The sequence below is a fragment of the Coffea arabica genome, chromosome 2c (genome assembly GCF_036785885.1).
Source record: "Coffea arabica cultivar ET-39 chromosome 2c, Coffea Arabica ET-39 HiFi, whole genome shotgun sequence".
NCBI lineage: Eukaryota > Viridiplantae > Streptophyta > Magnoliopsida > Gentianales > Rubiaceae > Coffea > Coffea arabica.
The window spans coordinates 72,270,726-72,293,170 of record NC_092312.1 but is presented as its reverse complement, the minus strand read 5'-3'; the positions used below and the strand labels follow the sequence as shown (position 1 = coordinate 72,293,170).

Sequence of the window (22,445 nt, the reverse complement as noted above, 5' to 3'; positions counted from 1 at the left end):
AATTTTTTTTTTTTTTGTCTCAAAAGGAGATTCCAAATCCTACAATGAAAAAAAAGAAAAAGAAAAGTCTTGAGAATAGCACTGAAAACTTCAAGGTCATTTGGTTAATGTTCCTACTAGTAAAGCTAAATTTTGTGTACACAATTGAAATATTCTACCATTTTGAAGTCTATAGTAAGACTCATTAAACTGTTTTTGTTTTTGAAATCTACAGTCACACTCCAAAAATAATTTCAATAATACACACAATCTCAACTACATCTAATAAATAAATAATTTATAAGCTCTTCTTCCTTCACCCACAACCACTCATCACACAGCATAATTCCATGGCCCTGAATAAATGAATTCACGCCCACATCGATCCTCGGAGGGTTAAGGGTTAGGTTATTAGTTTCTTGGATGGTCTTAAAAGTTGCCGACTTTTGAGATAAATACCTGAGATTCAGAGTTAGTAATTTAATTCTGATTTCTTCGTTGAAAGAATAAATGAATTCACGACCCACAATAGTACAAAATTCCAAAATTTCCAATCTGTCACTGTCCCTTTATGACGCCCTGCCAAATCAGCCAACACTTCAGTTACTCAACTCTTCTGCTCCCCCAACGGCGACATTTCCAATTCCCTGCTAAGTCTGCCACCGTCTCCATCCCGATATCTCCCATCTAATTAATCCGAATCAATGGCTGAGCAAAACAAGCAATTGGTGGGCCAAAAAAATCAAAGCCTCCCAGAAGAAGTAGACATTCTTGTAAGTAAGATTGCCTTCAAGAAATCTAGCCGATTTTTGAAAAATATCCTAAAAACACCAAATCCAAGAGGAACTAATTTGTTGGCATAAGGCTCCATCAAATAAATTGCCACAAACAACTGTAACTGCAGTCGTAATGGGCCGTAGCCCATACTGAATCAATGGCACACAAATCCAAGAAAATTACCATATGTCGAATTGTCATTTGTCACTTATGCTTGGCTTCCAAATCAGCAATCTCTACTGTTACTCGTCTTTTTTATTCCAAATTTCTTCTTACTAATTTTTAGACGACAACTATCTTCTTCCAAGCAGAATTTTTTCCCTTCAAGAATTTATGATTTCGGTTACACAGACATTTCTAGTATTTTAACTTGTTAATGCTATGCTAAACCTTAGAAGTCTCTAGGTCATTTGATTGAACTTGTTAAATTTGGGCAATATTCTGAACATTTAAGTCAGAACTAGCTGAGGATTTTGTTAAAAAGAGCTCAATGATATTCATGGAAATATATTTGTATACTCCAAAGTTTAAAAGCGCTAAATATATATATTGTTTTACATGATTAAGCAATTTGATTACCTAGTTATCATGTAAAATGTGCAATTTCTACCGTCCTTGCATTTTTATTTATACTTTGTAATAAAAAGCACATTCCGCGTATGTGTATCATATTATCCATACTTTGACTAAAACTAAGGAGTAACAACCGACCATTTATAGTTTTATTACATGGGTTTAACCTAGGGCTGCAAACGAGTCGAGTCGAATCGAATTTTGACCTTATCGAGTCGAGTCTTGACTTAATTTCATCGAACTCGAACTCAAGCTCGAGCTCGACGAGTTGGTAATTTTCAAACTCGAGCTCGAAAAAATAAAAAATAATTATTTTATTTTTTAAAAAATTAATAAAATAATATTTTTTCTTAATAAATAATAAAATATTAAGGATATTTATATAATTTTACTATTAAAAATAAAAAAAAAATATATATATATATATATATACTCGATCTCGTGAGTCGGCTCGCGAGCTAACGCGCTTAATATTTTGAGCTCGAGTTCGAGCTCGACTCTGGCTCGACCAGCTCGAGTCGAGCTTGAATCGAGTCGCTCGCGAACGGACCTATATTAGGGGAGGGATCAATTGGACTAAGAAAGACTAGAGGAAGAGGATCTTATCTCTAAACCAAAGGGATGCACTACTACATACCATTTAAATTTTAAAACACGTGCAAAGGTTTGAAACCCTAACTTGTAACCAGATTTGCACTTTATGCTTTACCTAACGATCAACTCACCAATTTACGTGAGGGAAGTTGGTTCAGAATCCATCATTTATGCTTTTGCTAAAATCATGTAAAATTTTATTTTATATATTTCTCACAAGTTTTATACTCATCTTCAAATACACATGCAACTGTGTATTTTACTATTTCTTGAGCCTAAAATTGCATAGTAGAAGGTGATGTATGCAAATGAAACCGTATTTCTGTAATAACCTAGGATAGTAGGACCTATATGAATTAGTTGTTTTTGAGTGCGTTTAAAAAAAAAAATGCTAGCATTACATTCCATGGCCTTTAATAAATGAATTCATGACACGCAATAGTACAAAATTCCAAAATTTCCGATCTGTCACTGTCACTCTATAACGCCCTGCCAAATCGGCAAACACTTCAGTTAATCTACTCTTCTGCTCCCCGAACGGCGACCTCTCCAATTCGCTGCTAATTCTGCCACCATCTTCAACCTGATATCTCCCATCTAATTAATCCGAGTCAATGGCTGAGCAAAACAGCGATTGGCGGGCGAAAGGAATCAAAGCATCCCGGAAGAAGTAATCTTCGGTGACATTCTTGTAAGATTGCCTTCAAGAAGTCTAGCCAATTTCATTTTCATTCGCAAATCATGGTGTCAATTTATAAGATCTCCATCGTTTATTAGAACCCACCTTAGTAATTGCTTTTCTAGTTATAAAGATGATCCATCAACTGGATATCTTTTTCATATGTTTTTGGACGGGGAAAAGCGAGAAACTGCATACCATCTGTTGTCTGATGGGCCTAATGGATATGCGAAGGTCTTAGAATTGAAACCCCCCATTGATTTTGTATCTGGGTCATGTTCGGTTGTTGATTCATGTGCTGGATTGCTTTGCCTCACAGAAAATGACGACGTATGACACGGTCGGGTTGTCTATTTGTGGAACCCTTCAGTTAGGAGAATTATAACCATTAGGAATTCTAGCTGTGAAGGGATATCTAAGGAATTTAGTTGGATTTCCCCTGGTTGTGGTTACGATTTTGATGCAGGTGTCTTTAAGTTGGTTAGGATTATATATGATAGCCCAAATTGTGAAGCTCCCTATGACCTGGAGAAGACTGAGATTGAGGTCTACAATCTGAGTACAGGTTCTTGGAGAAAGATTGAGAATTTAGTCGTTAATTGGATTATTTACTGCCAATTGCGAATTGTATATGTGAATGGGTTTGTTAATTGGCTTGCATTTCATCCTGAACGGCACGATGAAGATTTGATTGTGGCTTTTGATGTTAAAAGTGAAGAATTTAGGACACTAGAGTTGCTGGATTTAGAGATGGAGGGGGATTATAGAGGTCCATTGCTCAAGGACTACAAGGACATGCTTGCATTTTTTGTTTGTGGAAATTTTGCAGCTCTTGAAGGGACTGGTACTTGGAGTTTGTGGGTGATGAGAGAGTATGGTGTGACCAACTCTTGGGAGAGATTGTTCAATGTGGTAACAGAACAGAGGATAGTTTGGTCTCTAGGGGTTACTAAAAACTGTGATATTCTGCTTCTCACACCTGATTCAAAAGTGGTGGCATATGATTTTAAGGAGCAGGAAGTGAAGAATCTTGGGCTTCCTAAGTATTGCCCGCATAGCTGTTTCTTGATAACATACATGGAAAGCTTGCTCCTACTGGATGAACAAGCTAACCTGGATGGACATATGGATTAGAAATATGAACAAAAGGAAGAGGAAGCTGTGGATCAAAAGAAAAGGCAAGATGATTTCAATTTATCTGTTTGTGTTTCTTAATTGGTTGTGTTTACTTGTCTGCTATTTTGTATGCAGATCTGTTGTGCAACAAATGCCTACCTATGAATTTTTGCTAGTAGTTTCACAGCATGTTTAGAACCATGGACTATTTGCATTTCAAGCTCCTTTGGTCTTATCTTGGCTTAGTTAAATGTACATAATCTGCAGTTATTGCTGTTCTTTGTTTTTTGAAGTGATTCTACTGGTAGAGGAAATTCTTGTCCTTCAAAGTGAGTATCGTTATGACAAAACCCGAAGTGTTGATCCCTTATCTCTGCTAATATAGTTACTTCTAAGCTTTATCAGATATATTTGGATCCCAACTATACCTTTCCTCCCTTCAGGCTTAGGTTGTTTGATTTTTAATGTGAGGAAAGTTTTGAATTTTAAATGTCTTTCTGCATAAAAGGGCTTCATCTGCTCTTCTCAACATATGTTTAGATACTCTGGCGCTTTGATATGCATCAACATCTTTGTATCTGATGCTAATTGAAATTTTTGTGGAATTTTGATTTCACTTGCTTTAAAATTTGTATTTATCCAATGTCACATTGATATTTAGCTTTCAGGTATTTCTCTTCTTTCGCTATCCTTTTGCAGGCCAAGAAGAATGGATTTTGGAGCATACTGTTAGCTATCCTTCTAATGCTGTATCTGAGCATCAATGACTTGCTTTGAAGATATTGGAATTTGAGATCTGAGGAAGTTTGATGCTTATAAGGAGACTTGTGTCTTCATATCATTATGTTGTGAATCTTTTACTAGACAATTAGAGGTAAAACCAATAGCCTTTTTTCTTTTCTTTTTTTTTTTTTTGTGTTTTTGGGTCAAAAATGATATTTAACTCTAGTTGTGTCTTTCTTGTTGACCGGGAAGAATGTGTGTGAACAGAAAGGATGTTCCTTGGGATTATGCTTCTCATGGATTTCTTCCGTGATTAAAATTTCTCTCTCTCTCTCTCTTTTATTCTAACATGAATAAAGCATTACTTTTAATTTCGATGGATATCATACAGAACACATTTCTAGTTCAGTATGCCATGCAGACATTCTGCATAATGGATGCCTAATGCACTAGTTTTTTGTCTAAACTATTGTATACTTATGTGTCCTGTATATGTTCTAAACTCAAGCTGGACTTTTTATGAGCTGCAAATTCAGAGAGGGTGAAAAATGTCTTTATGCATTGAATAACTGATTGACTGTGCAAAAGTAGGATGGGACATAAAGAAGAAAGCTAGGACTGGCTCTAGAAGACCAAGACGTTGATCTTGTTTTATGTAAAACTTCTTTGTGTGTGACATCGTATGTGGTTCTTTTTTCATGGAGTGGAGGCCTGAAGGCCATTTTGTTTTAGGAGGCATATTACCCAAATTGATCATGTTGTTTCTTGCTCATATGAGTTTTTTAAAGTTCTACTTTGAACTCCACTGGATGAGCAATGGAGTGGCACTTTTTAATTGCAACTAGAAGATGAGATACAGAAACTTCCCCAAGCTTATAAGAGTCTTTGCTAAATTCTAAAAGTTGTGTTTAAATCCTTGAATAGGTGATAAAGGCTTGTATTATTGCTAGGTTTTGTTATAGGAAATTCTAGCATCTTTTTTTCTGTGAAGTAGGTCTTATTCTGAGTTAAAAGCCAACCTTTATCTTAGCTTTTTGGGCATCTTTGGTACCACAAAAGCTCTACCCACCCGCTCTCAGAGAATTTCCCCTTCCTTACATGGTGCTATGAGAAAGACTCCTAATCACCATTTCTTTCTTAACTGGCAGCCAGCTTTCCGTTTTTTTTTTGGTATCAAACTAGCACCAGGCACTAGCACAGCTCAATGCTAGTGACTCGGTTTACTACTCTTTTATATGCTTCAACTATGTTGATCCAAATTTAGACATTAGGCATTTTCCTACTACTCATATACAGTTTTTCCATCCAGTGTCTGGTTATGGTTCGGATTTAGCACTGCTGTCTATTAGACGACCTACCTTCTATCTTAAACGATTATTCTCGCCAACAGCTCATATGTTCTTGCAATTTTCTTTAATGAGTATCAAATTTTCTTAAAATGCCTCAGTCTTTCATGCTGGACTCCTGCTAAATGCTGAGAGCTACACTATTCTGACACCTTTATGTGTGTCCATTGATGATTTCCACAGCCAAAATCTAGAATTTGTGTTCTGGATATATGTTAGACATTTCCTAATCATGCATCAACACTTAGCACACTTAGTGATTGTAATTCTACAGGTAAACAGCATGACTAAATATGAGCATCTCATCTATTGAATAGAGTCGAAAGGGAAGTTGCTGAGTTTTCTTCATATTTTGCTATGCTTTATCCTTTGAATATTTTACAGTTAGATAATATGGGTTAGATATTCCCCATACATAAGTATTTTATCCAGAAGAGGTTTGCAAGTCTTATGAAAAGCCAATGTATTGATCTGGTGCCTCTTTAGACTTTCTCTAACATCTCTGGCATCCATGTTTATTTTCCTTAAGCTTTCATAGTCTGATACAGTTTTTAAGAAATTTTGCTTCTATATCACCTGATTTAGCTATATAAAATTTTGTTTTCTCAAAATTCATTTTAGCATGCCAACAAATTTACATACTGGGGAAGAGATTTTGAAGCTCTAGATTTTTTGGGTTCACAATTTAGACCTAGTGATGACATATTCCTTTTGGCAGTTGCTTCCCTTGGTGACACTTCAATTGGTCGTGGTAAAACTTGGAGAGATTTCTGCAGTTCTCTAGTAAAACTTACTTGCATAGCTATGATTTTTTTTTTTGGCATAGCTATGATTGATTCTTAAACTCCATAGTGTATATATATAACAAGGAGTAATACTGTCTTATTTTAGCAGAAATAATTCTCGGTATGTTCAACGTGTAAGACTTCTTATTCGAGTTTCTTTGGTTGGAAAATCATCTTGAGCATATCAGCAAGTAGGTGTGATATTATTACTCTGTCCATAAATGCTATTTTTGCTTCCTCTGCCATTTGGAGAACCCATAATGACCTCGTTTCTTAGAATATTATATGTATCTGTTCAAGAAATATATCTTATGGTTCTAGTATTAAGGGTCAATAAATCTATTGCTTTAGTCACATAAATTATTCTGAGTTCTTTCTAATCTAATCTTTGAAACTCATAATCCTTGACCGCAAGCTATAATTTTCTATCCTCCAAAATTAACAGCAATATTCATTCTGGTATCAGCATATCTATGTTATAGTGCAGTAGAACTATAGTCTTTAGTGTATTATAGTTGTTTAACTATATTTTCATTTTGTTGAATGAATTTGTTTGACTTTGTTCTGAAACTTTTTTTTCTTGGGTTGCTTCTGTTTTCAGGTAATTGTTGCGGTCAAAGTTCGCTCCATCTGAAACTTGTGGACCCAGTGACAGGTGGAGGTATTACATCACTGGCATTGATTGTATTCTTCCTACAACTGTATTAACAGCAGGTAAATCTGTTACAAATTCATGCAAGCATAGATGATTGGCAACTGTTAGCATTGGTTCTTTTAGCATTAAAGTTTGATTCAACAACTTCTTTTTGGTCAATGCATCAAGATTGATTGCAAATTTAATCATGGTTTTGCCATTTGTCATTTTTTTCTTGACGCGTTATTGCTGATTGAATTACTTTTCTTACTTCTTTTGACTCTGTGTGAGTCCAATCCTTCTTTGTGGTCCATTGGCCCTTGTTCAACCGTCTGAAAAAGTGGCCCAAAAAAGTATTATAGATCATGCTAGATCATGTCTTTCGTGTGTTTTTTTTCTTGTGAATTTCGATTAAATTTGAAGACAGTTGCTGAGCTGTGCTTGTTTCTTCTTTTATCTCATGCTAAATGGTAATTTCTCCTAAATGCTTGGTTCATTGCTAATTAGATAATGTTTTGTACAGTTTCTGTCGGTGCCTGCGGTAGGACATTTTGATTATGGTTTTAACTTTCCAGCTTAAGTACTACAGCTGGAATAGCTTAAATCCGTCACATTTTATATGTTTATATTCAGACATTTTGAAAGCATGACCTTTAACTTCTGAAGTGCTTTTCCTTATCAATCTTGTTGTTTATGCAAAGAAAGAAAGAAATGTTGCATTGGTAATGAAAGTTACTCACTTTGTCCTCTATTAATTTTCAGGTATGGCTGAGAGTTTCTACTTGTGGGGGGAGTTATTATGAGTTAGGTAAAATAACCTAAGCCTGCTAAATTTATTCTCATCGCATTGTTTTGGTCACTTAACTATTAGAAGTTTCGGATAGGTCAATAATTCTGTATACTAATGGTCATTCGGTCCATTTTGGCTGTTGTATTTCTTTAATTTGACTAAGTTTAGGGGCATTTATTTCCGCAGATGATACTCTCAGAAAAGAAAAAAAAATAGAAGAAGCAAAATCATGCAATTTGTGTTTTCCTTATTCTTGTTCACATATTTCTTCTCCATCTCTTTTCATTTTCTTAACCATGTTATATGGTAATTTTCTTTGCTTCTATAATTTAATTTATTTTATGTAGAGCTAAAAATCCTAGATTTAACTGAATGAAGAAGTCTTAACAATGACGTTAGACAGAATGACCAATTGTTGAGGGATTTAGTAGTTGGGTGAGCTATTTGAAGGTTTTAAGAATTCAGTGGCCAAAACTCTACGATCATAATATTTTAGTGACATGTTAGATATTTTATACAATCTTACAGGTAATGTGATAATTGGAAGTTTTGATTATTAGTCCTTTTCAATGTTGGACTGCTTATTAATTTGCTTGTCTTTTCTTGATTTATGCACGTTTGGTAATTGATTTGAAGTACTGATATGCTTATTTTGCACGCTTGACTGTTGCTGCAAATGAACCAGTTAATGATGTACAGTTCTGGAAGTGCAGCATACACATGAAATGTGACCAAAGATATGGTTCAATGTGAGGATAAATCTTCAAGTAAATTTCAAAATTGGCGAGTTTGATTTTTTCAAGCCCAATAACGGGCTGAAGTACAGAAGCTTAAGATTTGGAGGTGGTAATGGTTGGTTTGCACTGTTTAAAGTAACAGAAACTACTGGATGGTTTATAAGTGAAACGGAGCATACACTTTTTTGGGTGTCTTTGTGCTCCAAATTTTGGGCTATGTGACCAGTATCAGTTAGAAAAAAAGACGGGACACTACAAGTCAGTTACGCAGCGGAGATGGCATTAAGATGAACTATAAGCCTGATCGTACTCGCCACATGAAAGAGAGCATTTATGATAGGTTGTGATTATGGAAGATCTGATGGCATGCCATGATTTTCATGTGAAAGTGAATCAGGCAAGTGGTTATCAGGGGGAGTGGTACATTGTTTTCTTGAAGAGTTCTTCAAGGGAGTTACTCATACTAGTGGACCATGGATGTAGATCTCTACCTCAGCCCATGTACCCTTCTCCAAGAGCCTTACCTGTGAATACTGTACAAGGGAAGTGACTCTTAGCTCCTAAGATCTTGCGAAGTTATTCTAACTTTTGCAGTGGACATTCTTTAGGCACTGAAATCTCTGTTTGAGATGTGTATTAAAATTTTGACTCATTATGTGGCTTTTGTTGCAGGTTAGCTCAACGTTAGCACCAGAAGTTGCAGAGGAGGTAATTTATGTTTAGAGGCTTTTAACAGGTTCATCTCTTCTTTCATTGCCGAGTAGGCTACTGAATCTCAGCATACATTGATAAAAGAGTGTTTTTTGATCGAACTATCGATTTGTTGTTCTGGTATTTCCTCTTAATGGAAACAATCAGTATCCTGTGCAGCAATATTAATAGCTTATTTGAACAAAAATATTCTGTTCTGTTCTCCCCCCGGCCCCGTGGCATATGGATGGTGTGGTTAACATGTCTCAAAATGCTTGGTTTAAAGCAAGCCTAATGATTCCCTCTCATTTTAGGGTGTACGAGTTCTCTTTTTTTTTTTTTTTACTCTTAGCCTGTTAACCTATGATTCATTTTAATTTTGGCATATATAAAAAAAAAAATCGATTTTTTTTTTTAATTTAATTTTTCTATTTCTGGGTGAATCTATAAACTCTTCTTGACTTACCTTTAACTGAACGGTAAAACATATCAAAATCTTACAAAGTATTAATTAATAGTTGTCTCATCTTCTTTTTTTTTTTATCGCAACGATAACATTTGTACAATCTACTCTAATCTAATCGAAGAGAATACGGAGTCGACGGAATTTTTCCAGAGGAGGAAGTCACAATTAAGTGACAAGGTAGGAGGTAAGGGTTGAACTCATGACCTTCCACTTCCACCACATAATAGTTGTCCCATCACTGAACAAGCAATATGACTATTTTACTATGGCTGTTACTATTAAATGCATAAACAACTCTTTTGGGAAACCAGGTCCATCAGAATAATGGTGCATCGTCTACGCGAACTGGCATGGCCGCTCTCTCTTGACTCTTTCGACCTAATCCTAAGGTGCAAATACAACAATTTCTCTCAATGAATTGTTTCACACACTCCTAGCAAACACACGCACCAGAACCATGGAAATTCCAAGGCAACATGGCCCAGAAACCAACACCAGCAGTCATATCCCGATTGAAATCCTGATCGAAATTCTTGTGAGGTTGCCAGTAGAGTACCTTGTAAGATTTTTGCTAGTCTGCAAATGATGGCATTCACTCATCACCAGCCCAAGTTTCATCATCATACACATGCATAGAAGTTCATTTCCGAGTAATATCCTTGTCAGGCCAAAGAAAGAAAAGTCTTACTTGTAGTAATCAGCCATCCAATGTTAATGGGCTAAAAAGACCCAATTCATAATTGTTAAAAGCAAGAACTAGCACGTCTAAGAATAGAACTTCAATATTTTGACTTTGACATTCCAAATCATCATGAATTGCAAGAATTATTTGGTATTCATGAGTTATGTCAAGACTTGGTGAAGACAAGAAAATCAGTGATATATCCTCTTATTGACAGATTTATTAGACTTGTTATTACTCTTCTTATATCAACTGCAACTACAGAGCGGGCATTTTCAATTATGAAAATAATCAAGACAAAGCTCCGAAACAAGATGCAAGATAATTTCTTGAATGATTGTCTAACTATGTATATAGAAAAAGAAGTTGCGGAAAAATTTAGCAATAATTCAATCATAGATGAATTTAGTTCTATGAAAGAGCGTAGAGCTCAATTTACTTCTAAGAAAAGATATTGAAATTTCAAATTATGTTAACATAACTTTTATCTTTTTTCAATTAAAAATAGTTACATTTATGTTACATGGTTATATATATATAAATAAATATATATATATATTGCATAGGTGACATATTGGAGAGCATCTTCTCATAATGCGCAAATTGGATGGTTTGTGATGTTATAAGCTATTTAATCAAAAGTTATCTTTTTTGTTAATTTTTGTTATGATTATACCGCATATTTATGAATAGACATACCTTTATAATTAAATTTAATATTTGATATTTTTAGATGTCATATATTTAAATAGAAGAAAATTATTTTGAACATAATATATTAAGATAATTTTATTAGGAAAAAATTTTGGCCCCCCCCCAAAAAAATCCTGGCTCTGTCACTGCAGCCTTCCAAACAATTTTGCTTAGTACTTAGAGACGAGAGGTTTCTTGAACATAGAAAATAGCATTTTCCTTTACGATGTATTGAGGCACATGAACTTGTTTCTATAGGCAGTTCATGCCATGGTTTAATGTGTTTAGCCTTTGGGATGAGAAGAATTTTAGGAACCAAACTCTTCTTGTATAATCCTGCAACAACCAACCGTTTCCAAACTATCTTCTCTCTCGCATTCCCAAGAGATGTGTTTTTTGGCCACGCAGAAGTGTTTTTCAGCCTTGTATTAGGATATTGTCAATGGACTGATCAGCATAAGATTGTGAGGATTGGTTACATTACCCCTATAACAAGGCAACCATGTTAGGCAAAGTGGCTTACGAAGTTGAAGTTTATAGTCTAATCACTGATTCATGGAGAACAATCCAGGCAGGTGTTCCTTGTATAGCTGATTATGCTCATCATCGGCCTGTGACGTGCGATGGAGCAATAAATTGGCTGGCAAGCAGAAGGGATGATGAGGTTCGGGACGCAATCATGGCATTTCATGTCAGTAATGAGGTGTTCTCAGCAATAGTTCTGCCTGCTGAACGTTCACCTTTGTTGGATGGGGTTCTGTTGGTATTCGAGGAGTTACTTGCGCTGTTCTGTTCGTGGAATCTCCCTCCTAATGGAAGAGAACAAGAAGAGATGAAATGCTATTATGAGATATGGGTGATGGAGGAGTATAATGTTACCAAGTCATGGACTAAACAGTTTATTGTTGGGACAAAGAAGGTATTGGGGTTTACACAGGATGGCAAACTTATTCTTCTTCAGATGGATAACTGATACGGTAGTTTCATGGGATACTAGAGATCAACAGTTTAAAGACCTTGGGATTAACAGCGAATCCTATCATGTAGAAACTGACAACAGGAAAACTGTTGTGCCTTGAAAGGTAATGTAAGATGACAAACAACTCTATTGTGGAATCCTCAGAACATTTCTTTCTGTGTTTTTTTGGCCCTTTCACTAATGTAATCAGAGATGATGAAAGTCAATTCGATACATAGCTGTTCTGCACGTTGTAGAGATAATAAAAACTCGAAAAAGCATGCTTATGGGAGACTGTACTTACAGTCCAGAACTAAAGTTGTGGCCAAGTATTCAGGTTAAGCTCAAACAGCATTCCACTTAACAGAAGGTGGTGGTGATTTCATCTTTCATCTTTGTCATGCATCCTGGAAACTGAGGTTCTGCAAACTTCTGCGTGGCCTGTACCTCTTAGCTACCTAGAAAACTCAAAAGATCTTTGTTGCATAGCAAAAGGAAATTCATTTGTCATGGCTACTCTACCAAATCTCTTTCCCTCTGGACGTTTTACATAAGCAAGTATAGACCACATCCAGGGAACTGAGTCGTGGAGTGCCAGAGTGTGGACTAGAAAATGGATCAAACCTGTTGCAAATTCCTAGATCTTAATGTTCTGCATAGCTAAATGCTACATAGAGTCAGCCCTTTGTGATAAGTGTTACACAATAACACGTTAGAATATGAAACTGACTTGCTACGCACCAAAGTTACTGCTACTGCATTCCTGAAGTACAGACCATTTAGCAACAAATAGGTAAACATGCACTACCACTATGGAGAAGGGAGGTTCAAGTCGTCCAAGCGGATGCCATGTTGTGAACCGTTACAAATACATGATACATTGCGGTCGAAACAAACAGAGAGGGAGGGAAGAAAAATGGTAGGTTTAACAGTTTTACAACTGTTTGAAAAATTACGAAAATTGTAAAAGAAGAAATAGTTTACTAAAATAAAAGAAAAAGGAAGTTTAAAGTGACCCAAAGAGTTTACTACTGATCCTAAAAGATGCATAGACATGATAAATGGCCCACTTGGCATCCTCAGCAGAGAAAGCTTCAGTCCTGCAGTCTAGGCCAAACCTAGCAGGATATTCTTCAAGAACAACTCCAACTTCATCTGCAAGAGGCTTCAACCCCCACCTGCTAAAATAATGCTTCCTTAGAACCTTGTAAACTAAATGACTGAACTCAATCCCATTTCTTTCCAGGAAGAATGGCCCGAGATACAATCTGTCAGGACCAACATTTACAAAACATATTTCTGGATTAGCCAAAAAATCTCTTAGTGATTCAGGAACATAACCCAGATAATCTTGCTTAATAAGCAAGCAATAATTCTCTACACAAAGTTGCACAGTAGAAGGTGAATCCCGTGGCTTAGCCATGATACACACTAAGGCTGGGCGTCTCCAGCACAGACTTTTAAGTTCACTGATACCACATTCCAGCGAAGCAACATCAGCTGCTACCCTCACCGCTACTTCGTCACCATGAATTGGAACTTTAAGAGTATCCATGCTTGAGAGCAATTCCCGAGAACCCATGATCCTCATACTTTGGCTAGTTTCTGCTACTATTGTGCTGGCCATTAAAGTATCAGCATTAGTACGAAGAACCAAGAATATCAACTATGACACAAAAAATCAGTAAGAGATCTGTCAGCTAAAGTTCTATTTGTCTATAAGATAATAGTTCAACTTGCAACTTTGTGGAAGAGAATATAAGACAATCATACAGCCTTTATCTTCTTAAGTGCAACTTTCACCAATACCATGTACCAAAACAGGACAAAATCTGTTGAAGCATTAAAAAAATAAATGAACCTCCAGATAGGTAAAGAATGAGGAAAAAATTGATTAACTGTTTTTTTTTTCCCTTTCTCTAGTTAATGGTGATGAAACTGCACATCACTGGAACACTAAATTGGAAAGCCAATTTGCCAGTCATAAAGTTCAACCTAAACAAATGACAACATCAAACAAATTAAAATCTTTCATGAAATACTGACAGGAAACTAAACAATCTGTCAAGTTACTACTCTACTCTGACAATCATCAAATTCCGTTATCAGCTGTGTTTAATATATCAATCGCTCGTATTTGCAGTAAATGGAAAGTTACAACACTCAATAATTTCTCTGAAGGATGTAAAACAATAGAAAAAGCGGAAATTTTACACCTGTGCAAGCTAATCTAGTAATTTGTCATCTCCAATAATTGTCATGGAACTTGAAACCTTTGAAGGATTGAAAAGTTGTTTCCATGGATGTCATCAAGTTAGTTTTAAAGAAACTCTCAGCTAATTAACAGTCAACATAATCTTCTGATTTTCTAACTAAAACAAATCATTCCAGAGATCATGGACCATTAAGTTTAAAAAAAAAAAAAAAAAAAAAAAAAAAAAAAAAAAAAAAAAGAACAGACAACCAAGAAAACCAGCCAAATTACAATGCAATGAGATTTAAAATTTGTTGCCCAGGAAAAGAAAATCTTCTCAGAACGTAGAAACACTGGATTTCATAGCTAAAATAGAAAATGAGGACAACTTTGAAGGTAGTTTTCCTATTTTTTGCAAGATGGGGTTCGTTAAATGTGTATATTTTGGCTACTGGCAGTGCTTTAGAAGCCTACCAGGCTGGTATAGAAACACTGGATTTCATAGCTAAAAAAGAAAATGAAGGACAACTTTGAAGGTAGTTTTCTTATTTGTTGCAAGATGGGGTTCGTTAATGTGTATATTTTGGCTACTGGCAGTGCTTTAGAAGCCTGCCAGGCTGGTAACATGGATCCAAATTGTTCATCCTTCCCCCCCTTAGGTACAGTAAGTTAGCTGGTTATTATCTGCACTCCAAGCCGAAGCTGAAGAGGCAAAGGAGAGGAGGGGAAGCCGACGGTCTCACTGCCAAGTCAGGTCAGATGCTTTCCCAAATCATCTTTCCCTGCCTCGGGTAGAATCGAGTAATTAGAAGCTCTCCCGAAGCTTCCTTCTTTCCTCTCATGTCTAATGTTGGTGATACCGGAATATTAGAGGGTTTGCAAAATGCTCTCCCAGAGCTTCTACCCCCAGATTCTAACTTGTTTGAAAAGAAGATCTTTAAAGCCTAGACCTGGAATAGTGATTAATACATTCTAAAGCAGCCAAATGTAAGAAATGCTGCAAATAAGACTAAGCAGCTAATGATTCTCACTACTCTGGATCACCCAATAACAACAGTTAGCAGTTACCAGCAGCAAACAGATTACTATTCAATTCAGTGAGCATATGAAAGTCCCAGAAGTTGTTCAGTTGGAAAGCAGTTTCTCAAAAATTTTCTTGCAAAATTTTTCCCACCACCCTCTCCAACAACCTATATATCATGCTCTACTCTTCAAGAAAGTTATACAATAGCATTTTTCTAAAAACTCATAAAAATGCAGCTGTCTTTTGATTGCTTCTGAATTTACTAACAGAATATACTTTAACTTTTGCACCAACAAAAATAACTTCTTTCTGACAATTGTCTTATCAAAATTTTCCAACACGACGAAGATTTACTTTCAGAAGGGGCCGTTTGGTAATGTTTTTGTTTGGTGTTTTTTTGTTTTTGTTCTGAGAATTCAACAGACGAAAACAAAAAACAATTTTTGTTACGGTTGTTTCTGTTTTTGCCAAATATGAAATGGTTCAAAAGAGGGGCCCTGTTTTAGATACACCAAAAAAGATGTTTCTAGTTGTTCGACAAGCAACATTTAGGACACGAGCCCTTTTATTTCTCCTTATAGCATTTTTTCATTGTCGTGCTCTGTATCTCCTGCTCTGAGACTTCAGTTCAGCTGTTCAAGGTAACTTTCTCAAACCCTCACTCCTTTCTCCCTCCCTAAATTCTAAAATTGGTGATCTCCTCTCCTCCTACTCTTCCTCTGCACCCTTCCCGTGGCCCTCCCCACTTTAGATCATGGATCTCTTTGTCATCTGCTTCTGGTTTCTTTTCTTTTTTCTCCAGAATTAAAACCCTAGAATGATCCCTTCTGATTTCTTCTTTCCTCATAAATGTTAATCCCTGTAACTCTACCTAAACTTGCCCTTTTAATTTTTTTTTCTTGATTGCAAACCAATAGATTTTTACAACCCAAAAATATTCTGTGGGTGTTGTAGAGTTAATTATTTCGACAGGAAACAGGGAATTTCAAGTAAGATTTTCCATCTTCTATTGTTGGTATTTTTGTTTGATTATTTATTAACACGATGCATTTAAATCATAGCTGAAGAGAGTGGGATCCGAGCATAAGCAAGAAGCCAAGTTAAACCTGAAAATGTACCCCAAGCTTATTGTTCTGGTTTAAGTACAATTAACATTGTTTCTAGTTGCTCTATCTTTGTGTTTTTCCAGCAATTGATCTTGGTGATTTGCCCCCACCCTCCAGCTCTTCTAAGTATTGTATGTAAACAGAAAAATACGAGACAGAAAGATAAAGAAAATAGCCTTAATACTTTGGCGGAAATATTCTGATTTTTTAATATTTAGTTATTAATTAATGTTATGCATGTTTAACAAATTCGGTGATTATATTAGCATGTCCGTCATATGCATCTATTATTGCAGGATTTGGTAAAGGATATCATTTGATTGCAAAATAACATGTTAAATCATATTCTGGATATAAGATATCTTTTGAGGCTTTCAGATTTGGTGCTGATTCCAAGAAGTTCTTCCACTGCATTGTGTTGAGTCTGTTGACTTTGGCAGCCAGGCATCAAAATTTCCTCTGAAACATCTCTAACCAAACATGTTTGATTTTTTTCATTTTTTAAACAATTTTGTAAACCAAACGTGTTTATGTTCAGTTTTTGCAAAATAAATAAATAAATAAAAACAGAATAAGTATTTTGTTCTGTTCTTAGAAAAGAACAAAAACAAAAAAACATGAACGTTACCAAATGGGCCAAGTTAAATATTTGATGTATCCTACGTTTTTCACCAAAGTCAGACACAAACAGAGTCAAGAAATATCCCCATTGAAGGACCAGAATTTATGGAGTATAGCATCTGCATGTTGGTAATTTATGGAGTACTCAACTCTCAACAAACAGTCCAGTCAAAAATCACAACAGTTAAATCACCAATGCTGATCGCTCTTCTTCTCAAAAACAAAAATTCTATTTCATTTCTGAAAACTTATTTGGACAGCAAAAGCAGCTGCATACTAAATTCATGTGGTGAACTGATTCTAGACATCTTATTCAGAGGCAGAAACATCAAAGCAGGACCAAATAAGAGTATTTGATATTCAGATGGCAAAGCAAGAAGGTTGATGAGTACCAAGTATGTTCTTGACTTAGATACTAAGCAAGACTATTCTACAGGTGCTGCAATATATCTATTGATTCTCCTCATCTGCAAAATATCTATTGTTTCTCCTCATAGTTATCTATAGGTTTTTTGTGCTACATTAATCTCCTCTTTGATAAATTCTCAAAAGAAACTTTTCCATAAAACCAAATCTCCTACTTTTAATGTATAAACATTATTTCACCTAAATTCAACTTCGTACATATGAAGCCTAATACCAATTCAAAATTAGCATTAACTGAGAGCCAATTCCTTAGTAAGTCAACCTATTATATTAATCATGCTTGAAATAAGCAATAAGCAATAAACAATGCCATTAATGTTGACTATACCATTAATTTTGTTTCTGCTCCTTCCCTAGAAGCTTTTCAACTGCATACCAGTTAAATTTCTGCATTTGTCTTCTGGATTGCAAGTTTACCCTATCTATCAAAGACAGAACAAATGCAATTGAACAGGTTCTTAATGTTCTTGGGAGATAGAAACCAATTTCCAGGAAGAATGGGAGACGGTTAGGATACTTACTCACTTAAAACCTATTTCCAGTTTGAGGAAGAAATAGATGACACTGATGAGTCAAACAGTATTTGAAGTAAAACTTTGTTGAAGGCACGGAAATTCTAGATTAATCCCAGAAACAATTGATATAATAGGGACTAGTTTCTTAGGCACTTGAATCCAAAATATACATAATTAAATTCTGTTATCAGAGCCAAACTGTACGATTTGCTATTGTGCGTATTTTTCTCATCTCTTGCAAGGGTAAGGTACTCTCTTCTCAATTTTCTTATTCCTACTTCTCCTTTAATATCCTATAGAAGGACACTATCCAATGCATTCATCTACCAGTTTCAATCTCTTCAGTTAGTAAACCCAAATCCTGGTCTTAACAAAGTAATCTTGTTCACCTGTGACTGCCAAGAGATCCTCAATCAGCTATCAAGATGAGAAAGTACCCTACAAACTGCATATGGCTAGTTGCTGGAAAGGCAAGAAGGCTATGTAAAGAATAACATCCATGCGATTGCATGAACTGCAAGGTAGTTTTTCGCTCAGATACTGAAATCCATAAATTCCAGCATATGTCATACAATTGGTCCATGTTTTTCTAGACTACTCATGTATTTCATGACCGGATAACGATAAATACTACTAACCAGCAGCCTATCTCTGACAGCATTTGAACACTTCTTCCCCTTTAATGGCATTGATAACAGAACAAATAACATTGGTGAACACCAAATTAGTCTAATGGTTTAGGGGAACGTATTGTGTAGGCAATGATACTCCATAAATAATTCCAACATGGTAGTGATGTATAGAACTCAGAAAGAGATTATGCTGCGTTGCAGAAGCTTTATTTATTATATGACTGATGCATCTATAGCTGCAACGCATTCTAGCACCATTAATGCATCCTAGCACAGAGATAATTGATCAACGCATGCTAAAACACTTTATCCTGAAAACAGTAAAAACATCCAGCACTCTAGCAACAAGCTACAGATCTTTAACTGAGATAGCAAATGATAAATGAGCTAAAAGTTCTTAAGATCTTACTTTGTTTCTGCTGAAGCAACACATCCACCTTCATATAAAACAAGACTCTCCACAAAAGAAGCATCCACATGATGTAGAAATCCATCAATATCTAGATGTTTCAGACAGTTTCCTTCAGGCTCCCAAGATGCTAACCTATCACCGTGCATCTGCATCACAAGTTGTCCACTCTTTGTAAATCCAAATGCCTTCACAACAGATCGTTTTGTCTCCAAAACAAATAGTTTAGTCCAGGATTTGGCAACCTTATACTCCCTCATCACCCATAACTCGTAGCATTTATATCCTTCGTACTCTCTAATGCTAATGCCATCCTTGAAAATAGCAAGCAACCCCTTGAAGACCAATAAAGTCCCATCCTTCAATGAGTGGCACTGAACAGGCAAATCGGTCTCACAAAACAACTCATGAGCAATATCAAAGGACATGATAGCATCAAAAATCCGTCCATTCTTCTTTCGAGCCAACCAATGAATAGATCCATTGCAAGAAACCGACCTATAATTGACAATACACTCGACATTTGCCTTAATCCTTCTCCAATTATCAGCATTCAAACGATAAACCTCCACCTCAGGTGCTACATTCCCCAACAGTTTTGACTCCTCGTCCTTAACATAATGGATCCGCACAACCTTATAGTCATTAGTACACTCACAAAACCCAAATCCCAGTTTGCAAAACACTTTGTTACGATCAAACATCATATCAGCAAAGCAATTATGGGATATAAGCTTCATTCTCCTAATTACAGGATTGTACAAATACACTTTCCTACCGAAAAATGCCTTCTGATCAGTGAAACAGATTATTCCATTGCAAGAATTCCCAACGAACAAAATCTCAAGCCAATGATACAACATCGGAATTTCAAAACTTCCATTACCATCAAAAGTGCTATCAAAAAACATAGAATAAGAATGTCTCACTAATTCCTTTAGTACAATAGGAATTAGCAAGACAGAGCTAAAAGGGGTAGCCAAGCTGCTGCTGCTGTCGCCGCTGCTGTAAGACTTATTAGACAGCGAGATGGAGTAATCCTTGAGATGCTTATTAATGAACATATAACTTGTGATGAGAGAGTACCATAATTTGGAGACTGTGGTGAATCTGCCAAGTACTTTGACTGGCAATCTTGAGAGAATCTCAATTATGATTTCAAATGGGAAAAACTCGAAGCTGAAATCAGCATCAGACCTCAATTCTTTTGGATTTTCCATGTCTCATCAATTATTCAAACGAAAAAAAAAAATTGCTGCCAAGAAAAATAAATAAGACAAACCCACGTCAAAAAAGACAAACCCACGTCAAAAAAGACAAACTTTGCAAGAGTGATGCAAATTATTGGGATTTCTGAGGTGGGATTTTGAGGATTTGGGAATTGGGGTTGAGGGTTGAGTCAAGAACAGAATGGTACGTACATCTTTTGTGAGTACTAGCATAATTATTCTTTATTTCTTCTTGTTCTATTTCTCGGTGCAGTTTTCCTAAGCCTAAACCAAGACAAATACAAATTAGCACGAGGGTTGAGTCAAGAACGGAATGGTACGTACATTTTTTTTGTGAGTACTAGCATAATTTTTCCTTATTTCTTGTTGTTCTATTCCTCGGTGCAGTTTTTCTAGGCCTAAACCAAGACAAATACAAAATAGCACGAGGGTTGAGTCAAGAGCGGAATGGCATGTACATTTTTTGTGAGTACTAGCATAATTTTTCTTTATTTCTTCTTGTTCTATTTCTTGGTGCAGTGTTTCTAAGCATAAAACACGATAAATACAACATGGCAGGTGAATATGAAGCTAAAGTAAAGATGCGTTCGATAAAATTGAAATTTAAAAATTGAAGTATGACGGTGTGTTTATTAATATTGAAATCTGAAAATTATAATTTAAAATTTGAAATACGAATTCATTAAATTATTGAGTTATTAAATATTAAATATCATACATTTTGAGTGTATATCACATTAAATAATAAGTAAATACTTTATTACTTATTTTTAGCAGCAAATTTTATATAAAAAGTTCAGTGTCACTAAAATATGAATTCATTAATTTATTGAATTGTTAAATACTAAATCTGATATATTTTAGTGTATATCACATTAACTAATAAGTAGATAGTTTATCACTTATTTTTAGGAGCAAGTTTTGTCTAAAAATTTCAGTGCCACTTAATTAATTCAGATGTTCAATTTTTGATTATCAAATGCGCCTAACACATGTTAAAATCAAAGTCCATTAAGTTTAAATATTGATTTGGGTTATCAAACAAGCCATGAATCTGAAATCTGAAATTTGAATCCATTAAGTGATTGAATTGCCAAGTACTAAATCTAATACATTTGAGTGTATATCACAATAAGTGATAAGTGAATAACTTATCAATTATTTTTAGGAGCAAGTTTTGTTTGGAAATTCATTACCACTTAATTAATTCAGATATTCAATATTTTGCTAAATCCTTTAAATTTAGGTGCTAAATGGGTTATCAAATAATGCCTAAAACCAGGATTGCCGATACAATCTAAAAGTCCAGTAAAATGATGACACTTGTGACAATCATAGATTCGATAGATTTTATGGCATTTTCTTCTAAACAACGGGATTCCACATTCTTTTACTAATCGTGTTCGAGTCGAGCCGAACCCTTTCAGGTATAAAATCGTTTTATGGTACGCAACTAATTCATTTTACGGTCTGCAACTATATCCGTGATCAAAACCACAGGCTAAAACCGTTTTAAAGTCTGCAACTATACCAAACCACAGGATTTTGTTTCTTATGCCAATGCTTTTCTTCTTCTTTTCTAGAAAGGAATCCTTTGTTTCGTGTCAATATGGCAATCTGCTAGGTAGTAGGTATGTTTACATGAATGTTAGTCCAAAAAACTAATACAAAAAGAAAATAATAATAATAACAACAATAAAGTGTATTGAGCTTGGCACCATTTTTCGTTAATTGCATCTCATTTTGTTTATTGCTTCATGCAAAATTTATGCAAAGCAAAGTGATGTTATGATGAAGTCGTGCAAGCTGTCCAAGATGCTTGACATGCTCAAGTCGATTCCATGAACATCCCCAGTGGATCCAAATCCAATGACGTGCGCTGGTGCCAAGAAACTTCAAGAGTCGTCCAACCGATAGTTCAAGCTGTTCAAGATTCGATTAGAATGCCGAGCATGATCATAGAGATTAATGAGCGTGTAAAACAAATTATTATGCATGGGCGTGAAGCTCCCTAAAAAGCTCTTGCGAGCATCCTTCAATGCTTCGGAATTCTCTTGAGCGTTCATT

General features: G+C 35.5%; 2 protein-coding genes and 1 long non-coding RNA gene across 4 annotated transcripts; 2 read left to right on the top strand and 1 right to left on the bottom strand.

The window, feature by feature from the left end:
- The first annotated feature begins 2,537 nt into the window (after positions 1-2,537).
- Positions 2,538-3,736, top strand: LOC140035783 (F-box/kelch-repeat protein At3g06240-like). Its single transcript, XM_072077171.1, has 3 exons — positions 2,538-2,593; positions 2,728-2,897; positions 3,069-3,736. The coding sequence occupies exons 1-3, from the start codon at positions 2,538-2,540 to the stop codon at positions 3,734-3,736; spliced, it is 894 nt and encodes a 297-aa protein (XP_071933272.1).
- A 9,088-nt stretch (positions 3,737-12,824) lies between these two features.
- LOC113727799 (F-box/kelch-repeat protein At3g06240-like) lies at positions 12,825-20,369 on the bottom strand. Its single transcript, XM_027252157.2, has 2 exons — positions 19,150-20,369; positions 12,825-13,841 (listed from the first exon to the last, which is right to left on the bottom strand). Exons 1-2 carry the CDS (start codon positions 20,367-20,369, stop codon positions 13,229-13,231), a joined length of 1,833 nt encoding a protein of 610 aa, XP_027107958.2. The 3' UTR covers positions 12,825-13,228.
- LOC140035420 (uncharacterized) lies at positions 15,676-22,422 on the top strand. Of its 2 annotated transcripts, none has more exons than XR_011839632.1 (3): positions 15,676-16,081; positions 17,485-20,843; positions 22,160-22,422. It is a non-coding gene; the product is annotated as an uncharacterized lncRNA (long non-coding RNA). The 2 variants fall into 2 exon arrangements; XR_011839631.1 differs by having other exon boundaries at positions 22,155-22,422.
- Positions 22,423-22,445: the final 23 nt, after the last annotated feature.

Coding starts and splice junctions, on each gene's coding strand:
- LOC140035783 (XM_072077171.1), top strand. CDS start 2,538: ATGGCTGAGCAAAACAGCGATTGGCGGGCGAAAGGAATCAAAGCATCC. Junction 2,594..2,727: donor ATCAAAGCATCCCGGAAGAA/GTAATCTTCGGT, acceptor TTGCTTTTCTAG/TTATAAAGATGATCCATCAA. Junction 2,898..3,068: donor ATGTTCGGTTGTTGATTCAT/GTGCTGGATTGC, acceptor ATTTTGATGCAG/GTGTCTTTAAGTTGGTTAGG.
- LOC113727799 (XM_027252157.2), bottom strand. CDS start 20,369: ATGGAAAATCCAAAAGAATTGAGGTCTGATGCTGATTTCAGCTTCGAG. Junction 13,842..19,149: donor GTTGCTTCAGCAGAAACAAA/GTAAGATCTTAA, acceptor TTTAATGGCCAG/CACAATAGTAGCAGAAACTA.